Raw genomic sequence first — 20,690 nt, 5'->3', positions numbered from 1 at the left:
TTATTTACTATAACAATCCACTAGATGGCGCTGCCATATACAATTTGCAATGTAATTATTTATATATACCAGAAATCGACGTCAGTGTCATATGTCATAATGTCAGGCATAATGTTAACTTCACATTTCTTTGCCATAAAGAAGACATCACAATCTTTATTATAAATATGTTTGTAAAATTAATTTTGTTCAACTTTTGTAAAAGGATAAATAACATATAAAAGGTAAAACTAGAAAACTAAATTCTAAGAACACATTGGCTGTTCAAGCCGGTCATATTTTTTTAAAGAGAAAAAAATAAATTTATTTAATAAACTATTGTGTTCTATGTATCAATTAAACTAAGAAGTGGAAACCTGAGTATAATTTTATTGAACTCAGGCATTGTATCATACATATATATATATATATATAAATATACCGAACACATTCAAATTTCGCGGTTTATTAAAATTACTTCTATTAGAATCTCCTTGGCGGTGCTGCATTCAATTTGGTCGGTAAAATAGTGCGGAGTAATACTTCTATATAAGTATAATATAAATATTTTCTATGAATCCTTCATAACTGCACCCCAAAGTACTTATCAGATAGGTTCCTGCAATTATCAACTCGTGACCTTGCTACTTGTTCACGTTCTGATACTATTCTTACATTTCCTGTTCATAGCACTGAAATGTATCACAGATAATTTACAGTATAGTTTGCGTTGTGGAATGGACTGCCTTCTGAAATTCGTAATATTTCTAACATTGCTAATTTTAGACATGTTTTAAAGAGCCACTTGCTTTCCCTTCAACTGGCTGCTTCCTGATTCTTTGTTCTTTGTCTTTTTTTCCTCTCTTCAACTGCTCTCACTTGTTGGCAACTGATATCCGGCAGATTCTTTTGGTATCTTTTAGCCGCTCTCTCTCTCTTTTTGTGCCTTTTCTTTGTTTTTCTCTTTTTCTTGCTTAATCTTATTTGGTGATAAATGTTAATACTATCTAATGGGGTCATACACGATTTTTTTTTTATTATATTTTCTGAAAGTTTATATAAAAATATAGTTACCGTTATTTTTTTTTTTAATATTTTCGAACAAAGTCATTGTTAAAAAAATTATTGAAAATTTATATACCCATTTGCGCTTTTAAAAGTCCCGCGTTGATGACGTACGATTCTCACTTTTGCGTCCCCTGCTCCCCGCTCAAATGCGAGAAAGAGATGAACGTCATTTAGGTTGTATTGAAAAGAGATAGAGTGTTTGTAGGTTATGTTTATTATGTTTTGTTCATGGATGTAATAGAGACACTGTATTACATCCATGGTTTTATTTTGACACTGTCACACCGCAAGCGCTATCTAACGGACAATTTAACTTGTTTTAGGCAGTGCGGTTCCTACGTCACAGAAAAGCCGCGAAATTATTTCGTTTGAATATTTGCTATTTTTCACTTCAAATTACGCAAAATATAAAATTGATCAAAATATTTCTTTTACTTTGTGTTCATGTATATACTTGCATATATCGTTTGACATAAAAATTTTCTCTAAATTTAATAAGTGTGTATGACCCCATTATCACTACTTGCCATATTCAGTAAATATTATTTTTGTTTGTTCTGTTGGGTCATTTGGCAGAGATCGCTTGTGCGATAAAATGATCCATTTGCTGATACTGCTTATACTGTTTAAGTTTAAGTTTATCCATTGCTCGACTAACAATCGACAATGGGATTTTATGTATATATTTTTGTTCTTATTATTTTTTTTTCATTGTTTTTTCTTCTTGTGTATCTTATGTAATTTTGTATTCTTATTTGTGGCAATAAATGGTAAATAAATAATAGTATAGTTTAATCATTTTTTTATAAATAAACAAAGTGATGCTAAAATACAATTTGTAAATTTTCTATATTCATTGGACTACTATTTATACACATATTTATAGTACAACATGGAGTGCTAAGACAGAACGTTTACAAATATAGATGCGATGAACAACGACATGATGCTTAATTATATAGTTGCCTAAGCAGCCTAGCCAGATCGTCTAAATTACCAACATACAAAACAGATTTTAACAAATTTTATTCACCTCAATTTTAGTCACCTCGGCTGAAACTCTGCCTTTTTCATCATTTTATTATACGGGAAGGATACTTAGAAGACACAAATGAAGAAACGATTTAGGATTCCTTTCAATAGCTGCATTTAATACATAAGTAAACTCCACATAATGTGTAGATAATCGCACAACTTATGTATTTACATTATAATTGTTTACTTTATTGCTTACACAACAAGAAGATAAGGTGGCGCATTGATAATTGCATTAATAATGGTTCCTGCGATTATCAATTAATAGAAGATTTATGCGTATTAACTGGATAACATTAAGAAACAATAACTCTTATTTTTATTGTCATAACACTTTTAATAATCACGAATGCTACTTTTAATTAAATAAGCAGCGATTACAAACATATAGAGAAAATTGAAAAGAATTTATCCCCATTGGAAATATTAGTAATGGAATTATTTCAAAATAGAATTACCGCCAACCGAAGAAGATTCCCCTCGGAGGATATAAAACCAAATGCCCTTTAATGGGGCTAATTCAATAAGTCCCGAATGGCGTTAGAAGTACTCAGAAAGAAATAAAAATAATAGTATATTAAGCATCATTCAGCACTTAATATTCATTTAATGTTAAGTTTAATTAATTTTTAATGACTTATTTTTGTGTATTCTAATAAAAAAGGTCGTTTTGAAAACAGTCGTTAAAACACAAATTCAATCAATTTGAATATTCAACGAAAAAAAAGTGTTAGATTTGGCACTTTACTTTAATAATGTAATAGGGTCGTCGAGTGTCTCATATCGTAAACTCTAAAAGCCTTCTTCATTTAGAACGCATCTGCCATCTCGAGTAATCTTATTTCTACAGTTCGACGTTATTACATCCCCGGTTCCGAAGCTCCCACGGTCTTTGTGATCAGACCTTCTTTGTAATAATATTATGCTAACCATCAGTATCAATCGCCTACCAGCTGAATCTTGCCTAAGGATAGTACTTGATCAATATGGTTCTATTAGTGTGGCCCTAGTACTGTTTGCGTTGAAGGTTCTCTCTCACCCAACAAAATGGAAGCGTACTAAATGGATGGGGGAGTCCGACGTTACTTAAGCGCTCTGTCTGTTAGCATAAAGATTTTAAATTAATATAGTTTGCAAACAAGATATTTTTAGTACCGATGTTAATTAAGTATTCGAGAACGGGGCCAATCTCATCACGGTTATATTTAGCTTAATTTTAAAAGCTTTCCGATTTTATATTTACCCCCTCATTTCCCCTTGATATTATACGTCCCGAAGCTCATAAATATGTATTACTGTACCGACAGCGACCCGGCCGTACACGCTCTACAGTTTTTGGACGTCATCAACATGAAGGATCCATCCCAGAAATCCCATTTCTATCGTAACACTTTGAAGGAAGCACTGCCTTACATCCCAAAGGTAAGTACCCGTCTATCTCTAGGATTACTAGACGAAGGACAACTTTTATAACAGTACAAGCTCTAGTTGTGTTTATGTTTAATGCATGATCTAGTTTTTTCATCTTCAATGTATTTTCCCCTTTTTTATTTTTAAATTAATTTCTTGTTATTTTAAGAAATTATGGTATCAACATGTTTGGCCGTCTTTACAACAAGAAATGCGTACGCAAGAAGTTTTAGCGGCGGTGTTACAGCCGGTTTTGTTCCTAATTCAGGAATCGACTCTAGAGGAATATGAAAGTATAATACTTCCGTCCTTCAGGTAATATTTAATATAAAAGGGTTGTTTTAGAAATATAGCCTTGGGTTTAATTAATCTTACAGGAATGTCTTTTCAACGCCAAAGACCGTTCAAGCGAGCGTGACCCTTTTAGAAAATCTTCATCTCATCCTGGAGAAAACGCCGAGGGATGATTTTCGCACTGAAGTTCTACCAATGTTATACAATGCCTTTGAAAGCAATACAATTCAAGTTCAAGTAAGTAAAAAAGGAAATTTCATTCTCATTTCATGGAATTTTATATTCTTATTACTTTTTAAACTAAACGATAAAAAAGAGTTAACTTTATAGTTCCTTTTTGCATCCGCATTCCCAAGAGAGTTTTTCGCTGCCTGGATCCACACTTACTCTTCTGCAATTTTCTCCAAGCGTCTATTATCCTTCATCCAACTTGGAGTTCGCTAACTTTACCTTTAACTTAGACAGCAACGTAATTTATCATTAGCGCTAGTAGTTTATGTGCATGGAGTAAGCAACAGGCGGAAGGGATATTCCTTCTAAGTTTACCGATTTCAATGATGATGAAATTACACGGTTTACGGTCATGTATCCCGGCACCTAAACTGTTCGCTTGGGAATCGAACGACCATAATAATTTACGTCCTCCCATTTTAAGTGAAATGTACGTTTGTGTTTCCAGAGTGCAGCTTTAGTGGCAGTTACAAACGTATCGGAGTACTTGGACGAGGCGGCTATTCGAAGAATGATTCTACCGAAAACAAAGGTTATTTACGAGAAGAACCAATCGGATATGAAGATCGTATCAAACGTACTCTCTTGTGTCGAAAGGACACTAGATCGATTGGACAAAGGCCAGATAATCGATGAAGTACTGCCACTTCTCTCTGATATTCGCCTATCGGATCCTCAAATTATACTGAGGGTCGTAAGTAAGTGATTTGCCAATTATATTATACGATTCACTAACTGTAAATTCATTCTCGGAATACTTACTTCGGAAACGTTATCCTCGTAGCGATTACCGCTCTAACGAGAATTCTTAATTAAATCGATATCGGATTACATAATTTAATTGGATTAAATTTTTTTTTCTTTCAGATATTTATCGATTAATGTTAAGCGATAAAAAGTACGGGCTTTCAGTAAATTTAATGGCTACTAAAGTTATGCCATCACTTCTTCCACAAACGGTTAATCCGTCATTGAATTTAGAACAATTTACGATATTACTGGAAGTTCTTCAAGATATGTTGGACCAAATCGATCGCAATCAAAGAAATAAACTAAAACTTGATAATTTATCTTTACCCAGTCCAGAAAGACATAGACCATTGCGACATCAATACAGTTCCGATAACATGCATGTCCCACCATTTAATATTCCTAATCTTAGGATAGAACAAAGAAAAACTTCGAGTGCTGAAGATATGGCTAGAAAAAATTCGGCGGGTATTTTAATTTCAACTTGAAAATAATTAAACGAAATAACTTTTAAATGTGTAATTAGGTGGTTGGTGGTTTGGAGCATCACCTTCTTCTCCAGACAGCAACTTTTTAAGGGTAGTAAACGCATTTCCAAATCGAAGACTTTCAGATAACACGCTGATGACACCAAAGATCCGCATAGCACCATCATGCGCCTCATCTCCTGGAGGGACCCCAGGAGGTGGTCTTCCAATTAGACGTCATTCCAGCATAGGCCCCCAAGAAAGAAGAGGATCCACCGTTAATCTCTCACCACCGACGGTAAATAAACTTTAACTTTTCACTCTAAATAATTAACAAGACTTCAATTACTTACAAATTTCAATTTAAATTTTTATAATTATACTTTTATGTCCACTACTTTCATGTGTACACTTTTCATTAGTAAAGATAAATATAGTAAATAGACCATTGCTGAAATTATCCAACAAGATAAAACAAACAAAGTATAACGAGAAAAGGATAACAACAATTTATCACCGGGGATACGCCCCGTAAAGTTGGTTACAATAAGAGGGAGGTTGCACTCAAAGGGACGCTCACAATGGAACGAGCTTTGGCTTAGCCGAATCCCCCAAAATACGGCGTCGTAATTATCGGCTGAATCTAATGAAGACGCCTTACGGTAAACAGGACAAAGCGTCTACTCAAATGGAGGAAGGTACGACGGAAATGGGAAGATCCCGTGAAAAGTAAATATAGTTTTCGATTTAAGGACCGAGGGGCCGTTCAAAGAGTCGAGTTAATTGCTGTCGCAATTTCCCTTTCCCCTTTAACAACTTAAAAATCAAAGAACTCAGAATTCGTTGCAAGTTATACAAAGTTGTTATTACGTCGGTTCTAATTACTTCGAGTAATTTCAAGGAGTTTGTAAGTCTGCATCATGGTAATCCATTAAATTTAAAAAAAATATAATTTCAGTAATGGTTTATAAACTAGCAAAAATTGTGCGATACACATTCGTAAAAAAATATTAATGCAAAAGGCGCGATACGAAGAAGGATGATAGGTGCGTCATCAATTTTGAAGCTTATAATTTTCATTTTAGCCAAAGATAACGATCCATTTGGTTCAAAACTAGATGAAGAGCGGCGTGGATAACTGTAAGGTGCGGTAACGTGCTCTCGTAGTGTTAAACATATACAGAGCCGTTCAAGGCGACCACATGCCGCCCTTTGACCCCTCGAAATAGACAGTTCAAGTTGAATCAATCAATGCACGTTGATTTAGTGTTTAAACCTTGCCGAGGAAAACTGATGACGCATCGATCGTCGCTCTCGGTACGGACTATATGCCGTCGATGTATAGTACTATACAGTGTTGGCCCATCAGGTATTTGAGGCTGCATAAGTGTACACAATGGGGAGTGAGTATTGTCTTGTGTTCCTGACATGACACAGTTACTGAGGCGCGGTTATTCGCACACAGGGCGCAATAGGGTACAGCTCGGTGTCCCGTGAGGGCTCGAGCCATTCGGTGCCGTCCACATACGTAAGTTTACATACACTTCGGGTCCTTTTGTGTCGTTTCGTGTGAGATGTTAAGGTGTTTTTGCAGCGCGAGCGCCGTGCATCCATCGTCTATATACACCCAAAGATAACCATTGGTATCTTTGTACCGTGCCACACTTACTTTTTACAGTTTTACCCATCCTTATACTACACAACATACAACATTACAAATACAATATTTTTGGAAATCTCTTCACAAGAGCAACTTTTGTATAATAAATATATTTATTATTTTATAATAATAATGATTACGAAGAAAAAATTTCCAAAAAAAGAATATTCATGTGTTACTTTAAACATACAAAATTCCATACACAACATTAAGCGCACTTCCTTATGATCAAATCCGGTAATAAACCTCCACAATCCCATTCTTGCATACACAATGTCCTGGTTGAATACAATTAACTAACTAACACAGAGACAGAGCCGACACAGCGAACTACGACTCATCAGCATACATACATGTCTATGTCACCTACGGTGTTCCATCATGTTCTCATATGCCATTTGTGCCGTCCGTCGTCGCTTGATAACAAATCATTTGCCATACGTTGATTGCGTTCTGTCTCTTATTCAGCTTGCACGGAGCATGATAGTGAGTATATATGTCATCAGTCAGGTAGTTTATAGCGAAAACTTTACTTTTACATACACAAATTTTCTGTTCTATCGCACACACAAAAAGCATTCATTAATTAAGTATTATAATAAATCGGTCAAGAAGGAAATAAATGTTGCATTAAAAAAAATAAATTTAGTAATTATAACTCGAACATTCAAGTAAATTAAGTAAATTAAGTTAAAGTCCAGCAATTAATTGAAGCCGTAACAGGGTCTCTACTAATGAAGTAATAAATATCTACGAGCATCCGAAATCTTTGTACTTCCGGTGCTAACTTCCGTTATGATGATAATTTATTCTTCTGTTTCAAACGAGGGAGACCATTCGTTAATTTAAATGATAAATTGTTACATTAAATTAAAGGATTTAAAATATTTTAATAATTTTATTTTCATTTCTAATTTTATTATATTATCAAGGATTATAATACAATCACGCCTGGGAAATTAACCCGCGACAATACTGAGCCTCTTAAGCGTTGTAAATGTATTACAACTACACATCATCCGCTATAACACAATAGCTTCGCCTTAATCCGGCATGAATAGAGACTTATGGTAGAATATGCAGCGAGAGGCTTCAACTAAATAGATAATTCATTATACCTTTTTATAATATACAAAGTGCATGAATAAGAATATAAATTAAACGATAAGAAGTGTATGTATACACAAAAGATTAACGCGTAAAATAATATCACAAGTTTACACGTTTTGGACATAAACAGAGTAGACACTATAAAGTTTATATGGCTTTTCGCTCTAGTTTACGAACACATTATGTCTAACTAAAATAATTTTTTTTTGGGCTGCAGAAGGCTCTTTAACGTTTACAAAATTACTGAGAGTACACATTTTATTGATTGGTATATATGTTTGTTGTTTCTTCTTCTCAGTGCTCTGAATGTCATAGTGAAGAAACAAAGTAAACACGGGTAAAATGTGTAACCATGTCGGCGACTGGTATGGTCTGGTCCACTGTGTGGAAGTTACGGGTACAGTCTACATTAAAGTCAACACAGTTCTGGTACTCAAATCAACTTCACGTTCTAGTAGTACACCAGCATAATATACGATACTCTGGAAAACTGGGTTTGGCTTTATCTCCTTAAATACGGGAGTAATCTAGAAGTCGAGGAATTGATCTGACTCTACGGAAGAGATGTATCCCTTAGACCGCATTGGATGGGCTTTGGGTATCATGAGATAAATCACTAAAAGTTGGTGCACGGTGATATAGAGTTAGTCTCACCAGAGGAGATTAAAGGCTATGCCTAGGTACTCCATTGATAATGCCAAAATATCCTTCCTGAATACCTCTAAGGTAATAGATTTTGTATACGCTAGAAATAACTATTCAATTCCCTTATACAAGGTGTTTACGCTCTTGTGATTTTATTTTCAAAAAGTGATTGAAAATCTTAAAAGGTCGTCATTCAGTTTCATCTGACTGTTACACCAGTAACGCACACACAGAAACGGCCTTGCATTAATTGCCACTGCAAAAATGGCTCTACAACTGAATACGTTGATATGTTGTTAATTTATGAGGAAGTACGCGAGATATCTGCTGCTACAAATCGATTGTACAAAAATTGGCCGCAAGTAATCTTCTTTGCGCGAGATAGTGATGCACTGCAAACACGTTAAAGTGGGGATGGTAGACCTTTCCATGTACAAAAAGTACAACTTCAAGACTATTCTTTCCGTTTACAACATTGCCGATGGTTCCTACAACACGCTGAAATTCCAAACTTTTCTGCATTGTATCCATATCTGGGCTGTCAAAATCTTATTGTCCCCTTTGTGTTGCCAAATCGATTAACTAAAATGATTACCTCGTTTTTCTGCAAAATCAGTTCATACTGGTTTCTTCAGGATGGCGCATGGTCGCATTTTAATTGTTTAGATCGCCAACGTTTAGATAATGTGTTTGAAAATAAGTGTTTTGGCCGAGATGGGATTGTTTGACTATTATTTATGAGGCGTTATAAAGATCATGATATACACCAACGAACTAATTGATTTAGATCAAGCGTTCAAGATTACCGTTCAACAACACAGCGGTAATACAAGATATAAACAAAAATTGTATCCATATTGTAGATATACTCTAAACTAGAATGTTTAAACAACAACACAACCTAACAATACAAAAAAACGAAAAGAAAAAAAATGGCATTGTGCAATAGGCGGACTCCAGATAAAATCTGTTCAACCAACCTTACCACAAACATAAACTTAATATTAATTATATTACACGCGTCCCACCACAACGACAATACAATTTCTCGAATATTCTTCCCTCTCTTGCTCTGATCGTTAAAAAAAATGCATTCATATGATTAACTATGACAGGGCTGCACATTGCTCCAGAAATTTATCTTTATATATAGTGTTTTTTTGAAATTATTGATATTTAGTTTTTTGATCATAGTTACCATCATATCACATATATATACGTTATGACGTATATATGTGATATGTAAAAGACCTGGGAAACAAAGAGGTTCTGTATTCTGGTGGATATATTTTAATCTCGTCTGTAGCATTGTTCACCCTTTTAAAAGTAATTTTCACATACAAGTATATCGGTTTGTGTGTTGTGACGATTTGATGAAACAAAACCAAACTGTGCAACTCTCGGCAGGTATTCATTCTATGCCATCCAACATCTTTAAGTTTGTGTAAGACTCTGTTATACTTCCAGATTCCAAAAATGAACCTAAGGCAACTATTTTGAACTTTTTGTATACGATTTGATGTAAGCACATCTTTAGCTGGATGATACACAGGCGTCAAAAAGTTGAAGTGAGACAGCACAAGAGAATCACATAACTGTTGTTTCAATTTTTAATTTGAGTTTTAAATCTGAAGGTGTTATCTATTGTTAAACCAAGGCATTATGCTTCCTTAACAACATTGATTCTTGAACCATTTATATTAATATCAAGATCCAAGTTCAGCCCTGTGACCACCCTCCCTCTCCCGAAACATACACACGCAGACTTATCAGGATTAATCTTTAGTTTATGAAACGTTGCAATATTAAATATAGTAGACAGGTCCTCATTAATACGCATTTGTGCTAGATTCTTATCATTTTCATGAAAGGACAAATAAAACTGTATATCATCAGCGCATGTGCACAAAGAGAACAAAAGAGGCCCCAACGCCGAACCCTGTGATACACCATTCAAAACTCTAACTGTGTGAGACAAATCATCACCGATCCTTACCCTTTGAGACCTATTGCATCAGTAGTCACCCAACAAAGATACCGCATCTCTACTCAGCCCCAAATCATACAGAATCTCACCCAAAACCACGTGATTAACGGTATCAAACGCTTTAGAAAAATCCAGGAAGACCACAGCAGTGTACAATCCAGTGTCCGTGTTCGTAAGAGAAATCATCAGTTAGACGCAACATTGCAGTTGTACAACTATAACCACTTTGAAAGCCAGACTACTCCTCAGGCAACAAACCATTACTCTCCAGTTGGTGAGTTACGACCAACTGCTGCTTCATAATTTTTTGAAGCACCTTAGATAACGTTGGAAGAATACTTATTAGTCTAAGATCTTTCAATTGCTTGGTATCATCAACCTTTGCCAAAGGAATAACTATCCCTTGCTTCCAAATCGTAGGAAATTTACTCTCCGAAAGACAACAATTGAGAAAATGAGTCAGATACCATTCCTTTCCTATGGAAATACCATCACACAAAACTAAAGCGCATGTGATAGAAGCCAGAATAGGCCGCACCTCTACCTCACTTACATTTTTAAATACAAATTGATATTGACATACATTATGCTTATAAAAATCCAAATTAACAGACGGCAAACTATCCACAAGGTCGTTTACACTATCTACAAAATAACTGTTAATACGGCCAGGGTCCTGAAAATGCGACAGTAAGGACAACGCTCTGCCATCCGTCATAACCCCAAGTCCTCTTCATTCCATATCTGTTTAGAACTTCCTTGTTCTGTCAAATAAGCAAAATAAGCACGTTTTTCGTTCCTTACAGTTGCAGTGGTGTAGTTACGCAGAGAGTTGTAGTAATCCCAATCACCCATATACGATATATAATAAGACGAAGGCTGTGATGAAGCATACTAGAGATAAACCTGATGTCATTCGTTAAGAAACTTTTATTTGGAAATCTAATATCAAAGCAACGGTATTTCGATGTAGCGGGTTCCGTAAATAAGGGAACAATTCATATTTGCACATAATTTGGAGTTGATCCAAACCACCGCTTTAGCAACGGCCTTTCTCATAGCGATCTTAACAGAAGCACGTGTAGCTCTTCCAAAGCTGTAGTATCGTCGTTCTTTAATGGGAGCAGCGACGTTTAAAATTCCAGCAACTAATTCCTTACAAGAATTAATTTTGTTCTGGGAAACTTCACTCTTCATCCATTTTTATAAACATTGTTTTAATAAAGTTGGAAAAATGACCGGGGATTTAGGTGGTCAAGAAATGATATTTAATTGACTGATACATTTAGGGGAATCGCTCATGTTGATAATATACGTTGTGGTGACTACAGAAACTTCTTTCAGTAACTGCTCAATATCATTTTGCAATAAGTTTGTGTAAAGGACTCCCGTAAGACTTCCGAAGTTTACGCAGCAAAAAAACTATGCTTTTCTCCAATCTATTGAACACAGATTATGGTGCCATGTGTTTGTCCTGAAATTGGTTCCGCGGAGTTTTCGCCAACACTTTGTGGTTTATATCGTGACTCGTAGATACTCGTAGATCGAAAACTCGTATATAATAATGACTCGAGAACTTGATGTGGAGCAAACTTGGTTACTGTTTCTAAGACTACTTCCAATGTGGAAATATCTTAATGTGCCAAAAATTTTTACCAATTAAATCACCATAAAAATAACTTTAGCAACACACTCGATCTTATATTAGTCGTCAATATACTTGAATTTTGACATTTGAGCAATAACTGAATGTTTCGTGCAAATTTATATACCGTGGGAATCTCACATTGGTGAGTTAACTTGAGGATCATGTATCTTTCAGTTAAGAAATCTTCCACTATATTCCTCCAATGGAGATAAATAAATAGTAACCACATCGGTATATTCCGCATGTATAATGTGGCATTGTGGAAAATCTGCTATTAACAATATCTACAAATAAATCCTTAAGCAAAAATGACATCACTGAAATTCTGATCTTTATTTTCTCTGTACTGCTTAAACATATTAGCTAAGTTCACTATTTCCAAGGAATGACTTGAGATGGCTTACATTTTCAAGTGAATATTTTTTCGCATTTCTGCCAAATTATTAGACTTATCAACATATACTTTTGCCATGAAATAACCCCGCAGATAAAATTACACGGGTAACAATTTTCTTAGTTTGGCCATAAACGCACGTGAAGAGTGCGCAGTGGCTCCGTCCTACTAAAACAGAAGAGGAATTTGCAGGCGACGTAGCTAAGGAAGGAGATCGTCTGTGGTCATCGCCTCGGCAGGAATCGTCACAGTATGGCCGTTTTACTTAAAAAATAGGGCCCTACTACAGCTGTCTTACAGACTGTAGCAAAGACCGTTACCTTTGGGCTGTGAAGGGGCTATTGATGACTCTCTTGTGGATTATGCCCAGTAACGAAAGTTTTGTTTGTTAACGAAACCATTAAGGTGGGCTTCGCCTAAGGTCAACACACCATTTCAGGATCTTTATTCATCATTCCTAACATTGCAAAAGCTAACTTCTGGCGAAATCTTGACACTGCAATTTTTAAACTGCAGCAATTTTGATGAAAATTCAAATCTTCATGAAGAATCTACCAAACGGTCTCTAAAGCCTGAGCATGACGATGAGTTATGCCGTTCTGTGAAACTACTAGTTACTAGTTAACACGGTAACTAAATTTCCACACTCGACATCTACGTGTACAATGTGTGCAGTGCATACAGGCGCCATGAGGTTTGGGGCGTCAAGAAACATCTAAACTGCATCCGTAAACAAACACTTTTATGGATCATTAGATTTTTTAATCTTAGCGTAACACACAACAAAAATTTTCATAGGCTAAAAGTTTTGCACACAGGCGCCACCAACCCTTAGCGCGGCCCTGCTTCCACATCATCAGAAGAAAACGAAACCGATCTCCACCAACTAAATAAATAAATAAATAAATAAATAAACTAAAATCTCCCCAGCATCCACTACCCGCGTCAGGTTTCGTCGGATTTTGTAGATGATGAATATTGTTGGTCCTAATACTCTGTTTCTCGGCATTCAAAATTTGATATACTTATCATCAGTAATTACTTCTTTCATCTTTATTAACTAGAACTATTTTCTGTTTTTGAAATAATCTTTATACAAGGTAGACCTCTTCCTCCATAATTTTCAAATTCTCCAGTATTTTTTTCTTTAACATTTTGACAAATATCCTCTACTATACATTCATGGTTCATTCGAACAATTGTGTTAGACATTCAGTGTCTAAAAAAACGTATCGCTTTGGCACTAATTTATCTTCTACGATGTAGTGAATACACTGTGTTAATTAATTATCGTAACCCACGTGACCTGTGTAATATTGGCTGCATATCTCAATATGTAGTGGTAGCTTGGATAATTTTAAATTAGTAACCAGATGTTGACAGCTGATCGAACGTTATTGTTGTGATTGTCGTACGCTTTGTGAGTTTCTATATTTTCTTTGTTCTTTAACCGCCTTTATATTTTTCGAAACAGTTCTTTTTAGAATTATCGTTGTTTCTAACGGTTGCTTTAAGTGGTAAGTCAATAAGGAAATTAATATAACGAAAACGGTCAATCAGATGGGACAGTTGAGATGATGCACGCAGGCGTCAACATGTTAAAATATTTTTTTAATTATTAAAATATATTTAAATATTTTTTAAACGGCTTTTAAAGATAATTAATTGTCGTCATCGTTTTTAGGAACTTTCGTCGCGTTGCAATACCAATCTGTGATACTGGTTGCATACTTTGTCGCGTACGATAATTAATTAACGCACTGTACAACTGTCATAAATACTATGATCGTGTCATGGTTAAGAAAGGCCCTCAATAAAGAAATAATGCCAATAATACCTATATAAGGTTTTTTTGCGTTTCACCAAAAACATGTTTTTAATCTGTTTTGTCTAAAGATGTAGGTAAACAATTTTTAATAGGCACCGCAATTTTAAAATAAAACACAAAAAAATATATATAACAAATGTTACCTGTTGCGATACTTCCCAAAAGTAGTTCTTGGTCAAATTAAGTTACTCTAATAAATACACAATAAAAATTGAAACAATTTTCACACAAGTTCTTAAGACTTAACTATTCCTTACTTGTGTTTAAAAGTTAATCAATAATTATAAACCTCCCTAAAAGAAATTAATAAATTAGAATAAAATAAAATAAAAATCAAATCTAAACACAATCACGCTTTTATAATTCTTTCGCTACATCATACTCTTATCTTTCAATTCACATCTCATACTATCACATTTATAGGCATTTTAGTAATTCGGCTTGAATTAGTAAGTTACGGTACGGCTTGAAAAGCTTGTACTAAATAGACATTTTATTTCTTTGCTGATCTAAACACTTACGCCTAATTTTATTATTACAGCATCATTTTTTTTTATTTAGTAATTTTTTATTCACCACTTAGAAAAATATGCAGAAATGAACTAGTAACAAAGTACAAAATAGACACCGTTCTATTTGTAATTAAAGAAATTTGCTAAATAAACATTTTCAGGGAGGTTCGATGCCAAACACTAGTAGCAGTGTTCCGTTTCTGCTGAGCAGCAGTATGCAGAGCATCCGTTCTAGACGACCCTCCGTAGTGTTGGGCGGCTCCCAAGGGTCGGGGCTCCTACAACAGCTGGGCTCCGGCATGGTAAGACTCACCTCTTCACACCAACCGGCCAACGGCAGAGTGTTCACTAGTAGCACGGTTAGGAAATGTCCCTCCCTGAACATAACATTTAGCTGAATGTACGTACGTATGACGTTCGTGTATTAAAAAACACTTCAGTTACTCACTCACAAACTCCTGCTTCTCCCCTCACTCACAAATCGTTGAGAAAACAAAAAAAATTAACACTCATCACCAAGAATATTACGCTAATCTCTCATCAATCAAATTCACCATAACCCTAACAAACCCACTTCAACCCATTTATCTATCTCATCAAAACCTGCGGGGGCTATTGAACAGTTAGTGACATCTTTATACTTAATACTAAAAAATAGAAACATATGTATTGTCTTTGTTTTAACCTTGTGTTTTCTTGGCTTCAACTGATACTGAGTGGATCTTTCTATCTTCTTGCTATTAGATGTGTTAGATTTTTCTATTTCTCTATGTTGTGTCATCTAGATTTTGTTAAATACATCAATTTTCTAAACTGATAACAAAATAATGCTTGTTATTTTATTACTTTAGAAAATTGCTGCATACTGTAGTAATTTGTAGAAGATTGGAAAAACACACGTGCATAATAAAAATGAAAAGATCTTGCCAATAGCCCCGTCTAATTATTTTTTGATTTCCAGTATCAGCTGTTTGCCGGACGCCAGTAACAACCCCAGCGAAGCGCTGATGATTTGAGCTCATTTCAGATTATTTTAACAGCACTTCCCGTTTTTTGCCTATGTGTTTCTTAAGTTCTGATATACACACAGAGATTAAAATAATAATGTTCATTGTTGTTATAAAAAAGCAGTGAACCGGGGAGGAAGTAAAGAGCGACAATCACGAGCGACTGCGCATTATTTAGTTTCCCGAAAACTACCAAAGTATACCCCGAAATACCACAACAAAATATTCAACAAAAAAAAAAAATAAAATTAAAAATAGTTGGACGTCTTGTTTGTCAATATGTGTGTAAATTACCTTAATGTCTTCTTAAATACAATCAAAAACTACGCACAGAACCCATCCAAAGATTCGTTAGATGGACTGGTGTATTTAAAAAAAAACAATCCTTGTTCCTTAAAAAGTCTTTGACGATGATGAAAGCACTGAGCATGCCTGAATTTAGAAAATCGTGCCCTATTACATATACAAAAGTAAGTAAACGTACTCGAGAGATCTATAATATAACCATTTTGACAATCGTCTCTGAAAATAACTTGAAGAGTATTAAAAAGGTGGTTACAAAAATCGACGATTAAGAGAACGCGAAGAAAAAAAAATGTATAGCTCTATCAGAAAAGTATTTTTTCAAAAAATTTTACCTTGTATCGGTGTCGATGTACATGTCGTATACGTTTTCATCATCTATGTAAGTGTTTCCGTTCTTGTTCGAAACTGCACGATACACTCCTTTCGAATTAATATACCGATCGTACCCCAAAATCTTACACAAGATAGATCTCCTTTATGATCCTTAATACTTACTGTGATTCCAGCTTATTTCCCTTCCAAAATGGTTGTGCTATTTGCTCAATGTGATTATCGAAGACTTTTCTTTTTAATTTTAAATTTTAATTAAGAATGGAATTCTTTTTAATAACTGGTAAATATACCAATGTTTTAGACATGAGAATAAAGATGTTTTTAAGGAAAACAGAAAAGTCAAATTTAAAGTTCATTTTTCAATGTCAGATTAGCTTTTTTTTAATTCTTACCAATTTTTATTAGAAATGAAGCAATTATGAAGTTGATTTATGTTATTGTACTATAATTATTACCCTTATCAGAATAGTTTAGTAAATCTTATGTTATCTATTTGGCTTGGATAAATGTTATAAATCAGTTTAAATGTTCGGCTATTTGGTTACAAGAAAAGGATTTTTAAGTTATCAATATAACTTTCACAATGAAAAAGGCTTTGTACAGGGTATTTTAAAATAGCGTTTAAAATTTTTAAAGGCATTAATACGATGGAAAATAAAGTAAAAATCTTAATAAATATATGTGTGGAAATCAACCGTTTGCGAATTATATTGCCATTGATTGTATATCCTAGTAAAACATTAATTTAATGCCTGTTTTAACTTTATGACAGCTTATTTCGTATAATTTGTACCATTTACTATGATTGCGGATTCAAGTACTGGGTATGTTCTATGCTATAACATTTCTCGGTCGTCGGTGTATTATTTCCAATAATTTCAAGAAACTTGCTCCTTTCAAAAGAAATTTCATGGAAGTATATCCATAGCTTCATGTGCGCTTGTAATCCAACCCAACCCCATCATATCCAACAGATGCAAACCCCCATTGGTTCATTCACTGGCATTAGCAAGCAAGGACATGTGATTGGTTCATTGATGAAGTTGGTTGGTCAAAAAATAAAATATTTAATCTTCACAATAATCACGATTCGTGATCCTGACGTTACCGTTTAAGACGGATATACGCATCGTTTCACTATAAATATCTGATTAAGGATTAGAGTGAACCAGCTATCTTACCATTATCGCCGTCAAAGACGTCCAACATACCTCGAGTTATATATAAATATCTAATATCTGGAGTTATTTCAAAAGTTTAATGTACGAAAACTAGTAAACGACCTTCCATACGTGCGAACAAGTCACAACTAATTTCAAAACTTCTGTTATGAACTGATCCGTTTCTCCCCAGTTTCTCGTTATCCAAGATGTTATGGGTAGTATCAAAAATTTCATCCAATAGTCTCACTTCTGCTATCATTAATCTCTCTCGTATTACCACTTTATGTTGTCTCCCGTTTGCGTATACTTTGGTTATTACTTCCAGTAATCAGTCCGTGAATTCACTTTACTACTGACACTGTCGCTGCAGACACTTCTTTCTCTTACTATCTACTCCACTTCCAACATATTTCTACATATCTTATTTAAGAGAACTAGGTTAGTAGCTTATTAAAATATTTACTACTTTTGTTGCCTTATCACAACTCGCACATTCTATTATGCGCTTCCAGACTCTCATATATTCGACCTTTTTATACTTACTTATTTCGATCATTTTTATTTTGATTGTCATGCTTCCGTACTTTCATCATCTCTGGATTAGCACCTTCAACCCTCTTCAAGTTTTCGTCTTCTTCCAAGATTTTTTCTTCGAGTTCTATTGCTATTTACAATTCTTCTCTCCGAAAGATACGCTTTTATGATCATAATCAGATATTTAATAATATTTCCTTTTTGCAGTGCTCATTTACTCTCTAACATATCTTGCTACCAGATGCCAAAACAATTTCCCCATGTACTTTCCTGATAACATTCTGATTTGATTAGATCATTATGAGTCGCAACCCTGAAAAGATTTATTTCAACTACAGATGTACTACACTTCTTTCTGTCAGGTTTTATGTGTGTAAAAAATACATTCCAACAACTTCCTATATATCTCCACAGTTACTCCACATGTTACATCACTGATTCCTCTTAATATTGACCAGGTTATTAAAGATGTACTTTTTGATGTCATGGTAGTTAAATTTCATAACTTTACATCTATCTCCTTCTACAACCTTCCTCGATTATGAGTTCTGCTTCTGAATCCAAAGCCGTATAGAGGAATGTTAATATCTCTATAGCATCTCGAGAAGATCTTATTTCGCTAAAAATCAACAATCACGAAACACATTGCATCATGGAAGCTTACAACTAGTCCAGGCTACAGCAATAGATGCAATAACGGTTTCCCATTATTGCTCACGCTGGCTCCATCCACAACTGAGGATGTTTTAATATATGCTTAATAATTCTCTTTAAAAAAGTCCGTTTTTCATTTTACTGAACTCTTTAGTAATGTGTATTGAACAGTTGTAACCCCTAATAAGACCATCGATGGGCTTAAGAAAACAAGGATCTTTTCCCCAATAGAGGGGTTTTTACCGAAAATGGTATTTTACTTGCAAGACTTGGCACATGTCAGTATACATTTTGAATAAAGTCGACCATGACGTGCAAAATTTAGCTGAAGAGACTTGTTCAACTAAAAAACATCATAGAACATAACGTACATAAAACGAACGTGGGGGGTAACAGAAATGAATAACTTCTGCCCGGAAATTTCTGCAGATGACACATCAGGTTATAAGTTTTTCGTTAAATTATTTATTTTAATATAACTCATTCATAAGCTGAGTGCAGTACAACTTCTTAACTAAATCACTATTTGCGTTGTGACTACTAGCAGTGAGATTACCACAAATATAAAAGAATAAATCTGTATTTTCTTCACAGCGTTGTTAGGAAACCGCTACATTTCTTGTATAAGCACCAATTGTTAAAACAATATTATTTGGAATGTTTTTGAATTCTAAAAATGTATGTAAATACTACATGATGAGTAATAAAAAATGATAGTTGAAAATTTCCAGCTGAATAAAATGGGAAAAACGTAACGAAGGGAAAACCGGATAAGCGGAGAAAAAAGTAAATTTAGTGGTAACCTTGTCACAGAATATCACCATCAGTGAACAATCTCTCGGCTGGCACAAGCTATTTATTTGGAAAATCGAAATAAAGATGGAAAATACACGACATGAGCTACAAAAGCGAGTTTGTCTTCTGTCACTATCTGTCATAAAAGTAGTTACATGGCACGGGAACTTCTACAGATATTGCAATATGCAAATCTCTTCACTAAAATGTAAAACACAATGATATAAATGTTTTATTAAAAACTTTTCCGAATCAAGTACAGATGAAGAGAAATCAAACATTAAATCTGAAGATACCTCTTCTAATATTTTGCAATTAAAGTGGTACCTTGGAATATGACCTGTTAACCAATTTTCATCGTTTCTGCCCAGTCTCTTTTTCCACGTTCCACTCTCTTTCTTCTATTAGCAGTCTCCTTGCAGTTTCCCCCATTCTACAAATTCGATTTTCCATTTGCAGTCGTTTTCTATATTTTGCTTCTGTTACCAACCTCTCTCCAGTCTCCCTTTCTGATCAGACTATTTTTCCACTTTCCTTTCTTCCTCCTCTATGACCAGATTCAATCTTCTCTTCAAACAATCTCCTTCCAGTTTTTCTCCTTTCTCCAAATTCGTTTTAGTTTATTTGCAGCTGTTCTTCTTTTACCAGTTACTTTTCTTTCTACCCTAGTCCTGTTCTGCCATTAGCAATCTCTCTCCACTCGTTCTCTTTTTGTTCACCTCTATACATAGAGGAGGATTTCGCTTTTTCTACTCAATTTACCACAACATTTTCTCTTTTCAGTCTCTAACGGCCATTTTTAGTTTCCTTTCAGTCTCCTCTTCTGTGGAAAGCTCCTTTTATGTCATGGCAGTCTCTTCCTTCTACCCCTTCCCTCTGT

The 20,690-nt window shown here is 34.7% G+C and overlaps 1 protein-coding gene across 4 annotated transcripts in view; it reads left to right on the top strand.

Moving 5' to 3' along the window:
* LOC111415637 (SCY1-like protein bma) overlaps positions 1-19,475 on the top strand; it is a 265,493-nt gene extending 246,018 nt beyond the window's left edge. Inside the window, exons 8-17 of one of the 4 annotated variants that reach the window (XM_071197959.1) lie at positions 3,390-3,504; positions 3,662-3,807; positions 3,870-4,023; positions 4,466-4,715; positions 4,885-5,235; positions 5,294-5,532; positions 6,700-6,762; positions 7,363-7,380; positions 15,180-15,320; positions 15,980-19,475. In XM_071197959.1, coding sequence (XP_071054060.1) covers positions 3,390-3,504; positions 3,662-3,807; positions 3,870-4,023; positions 4,466-4,715; positions 4,885-5,235; positions 5,294-5,532; positions 6,700-6,762; positions 7,363-7,380; positions 15,180-15,320; positions 15,980-16,006 — 1,504 coding nt within the window. In that variant the 3' untranslated portion in view covers positions 16,007-19,475. Of the gene's footprint in view, positions 1-3,389; positions 3,505-3,661; positions 3,808-3,869; positions 4,024-4,465; positions 4,716-4,884; positions 5,236-5,293; positions 5,533-6,699; positions 6,763-7,362; positions 7,381-15,179 lie in introns of all 4 variants that reach the window. The other 3 variants (XM_071197964.1, XM_071197957.1, XM_071197963.1) reach the window with 3 other exon arrangements.
* Positions 19,476-20,690: the final 1,215 nt, after the last annotated feature.

This window comes from Onthophagus taurus, chromosome 1, assembly GCF_036711975.1.
Source record: "Onthophagus taurus isolate NC chromosome 1, IU_Otau_3.0, whole genome shotgun sequence".
Lineage (NCBI taxonomy): Eukaryota > Metazoa > Arthropoda > Insecta > Coleoptera > Scarabaeidae > Onthophagus > Onthophagus taurus.
The sequence above is the reverse complement of the archived record's forward strand: the minus strand, read 5'-3'. Positions and strand labels throughout refer to the sequence as shown.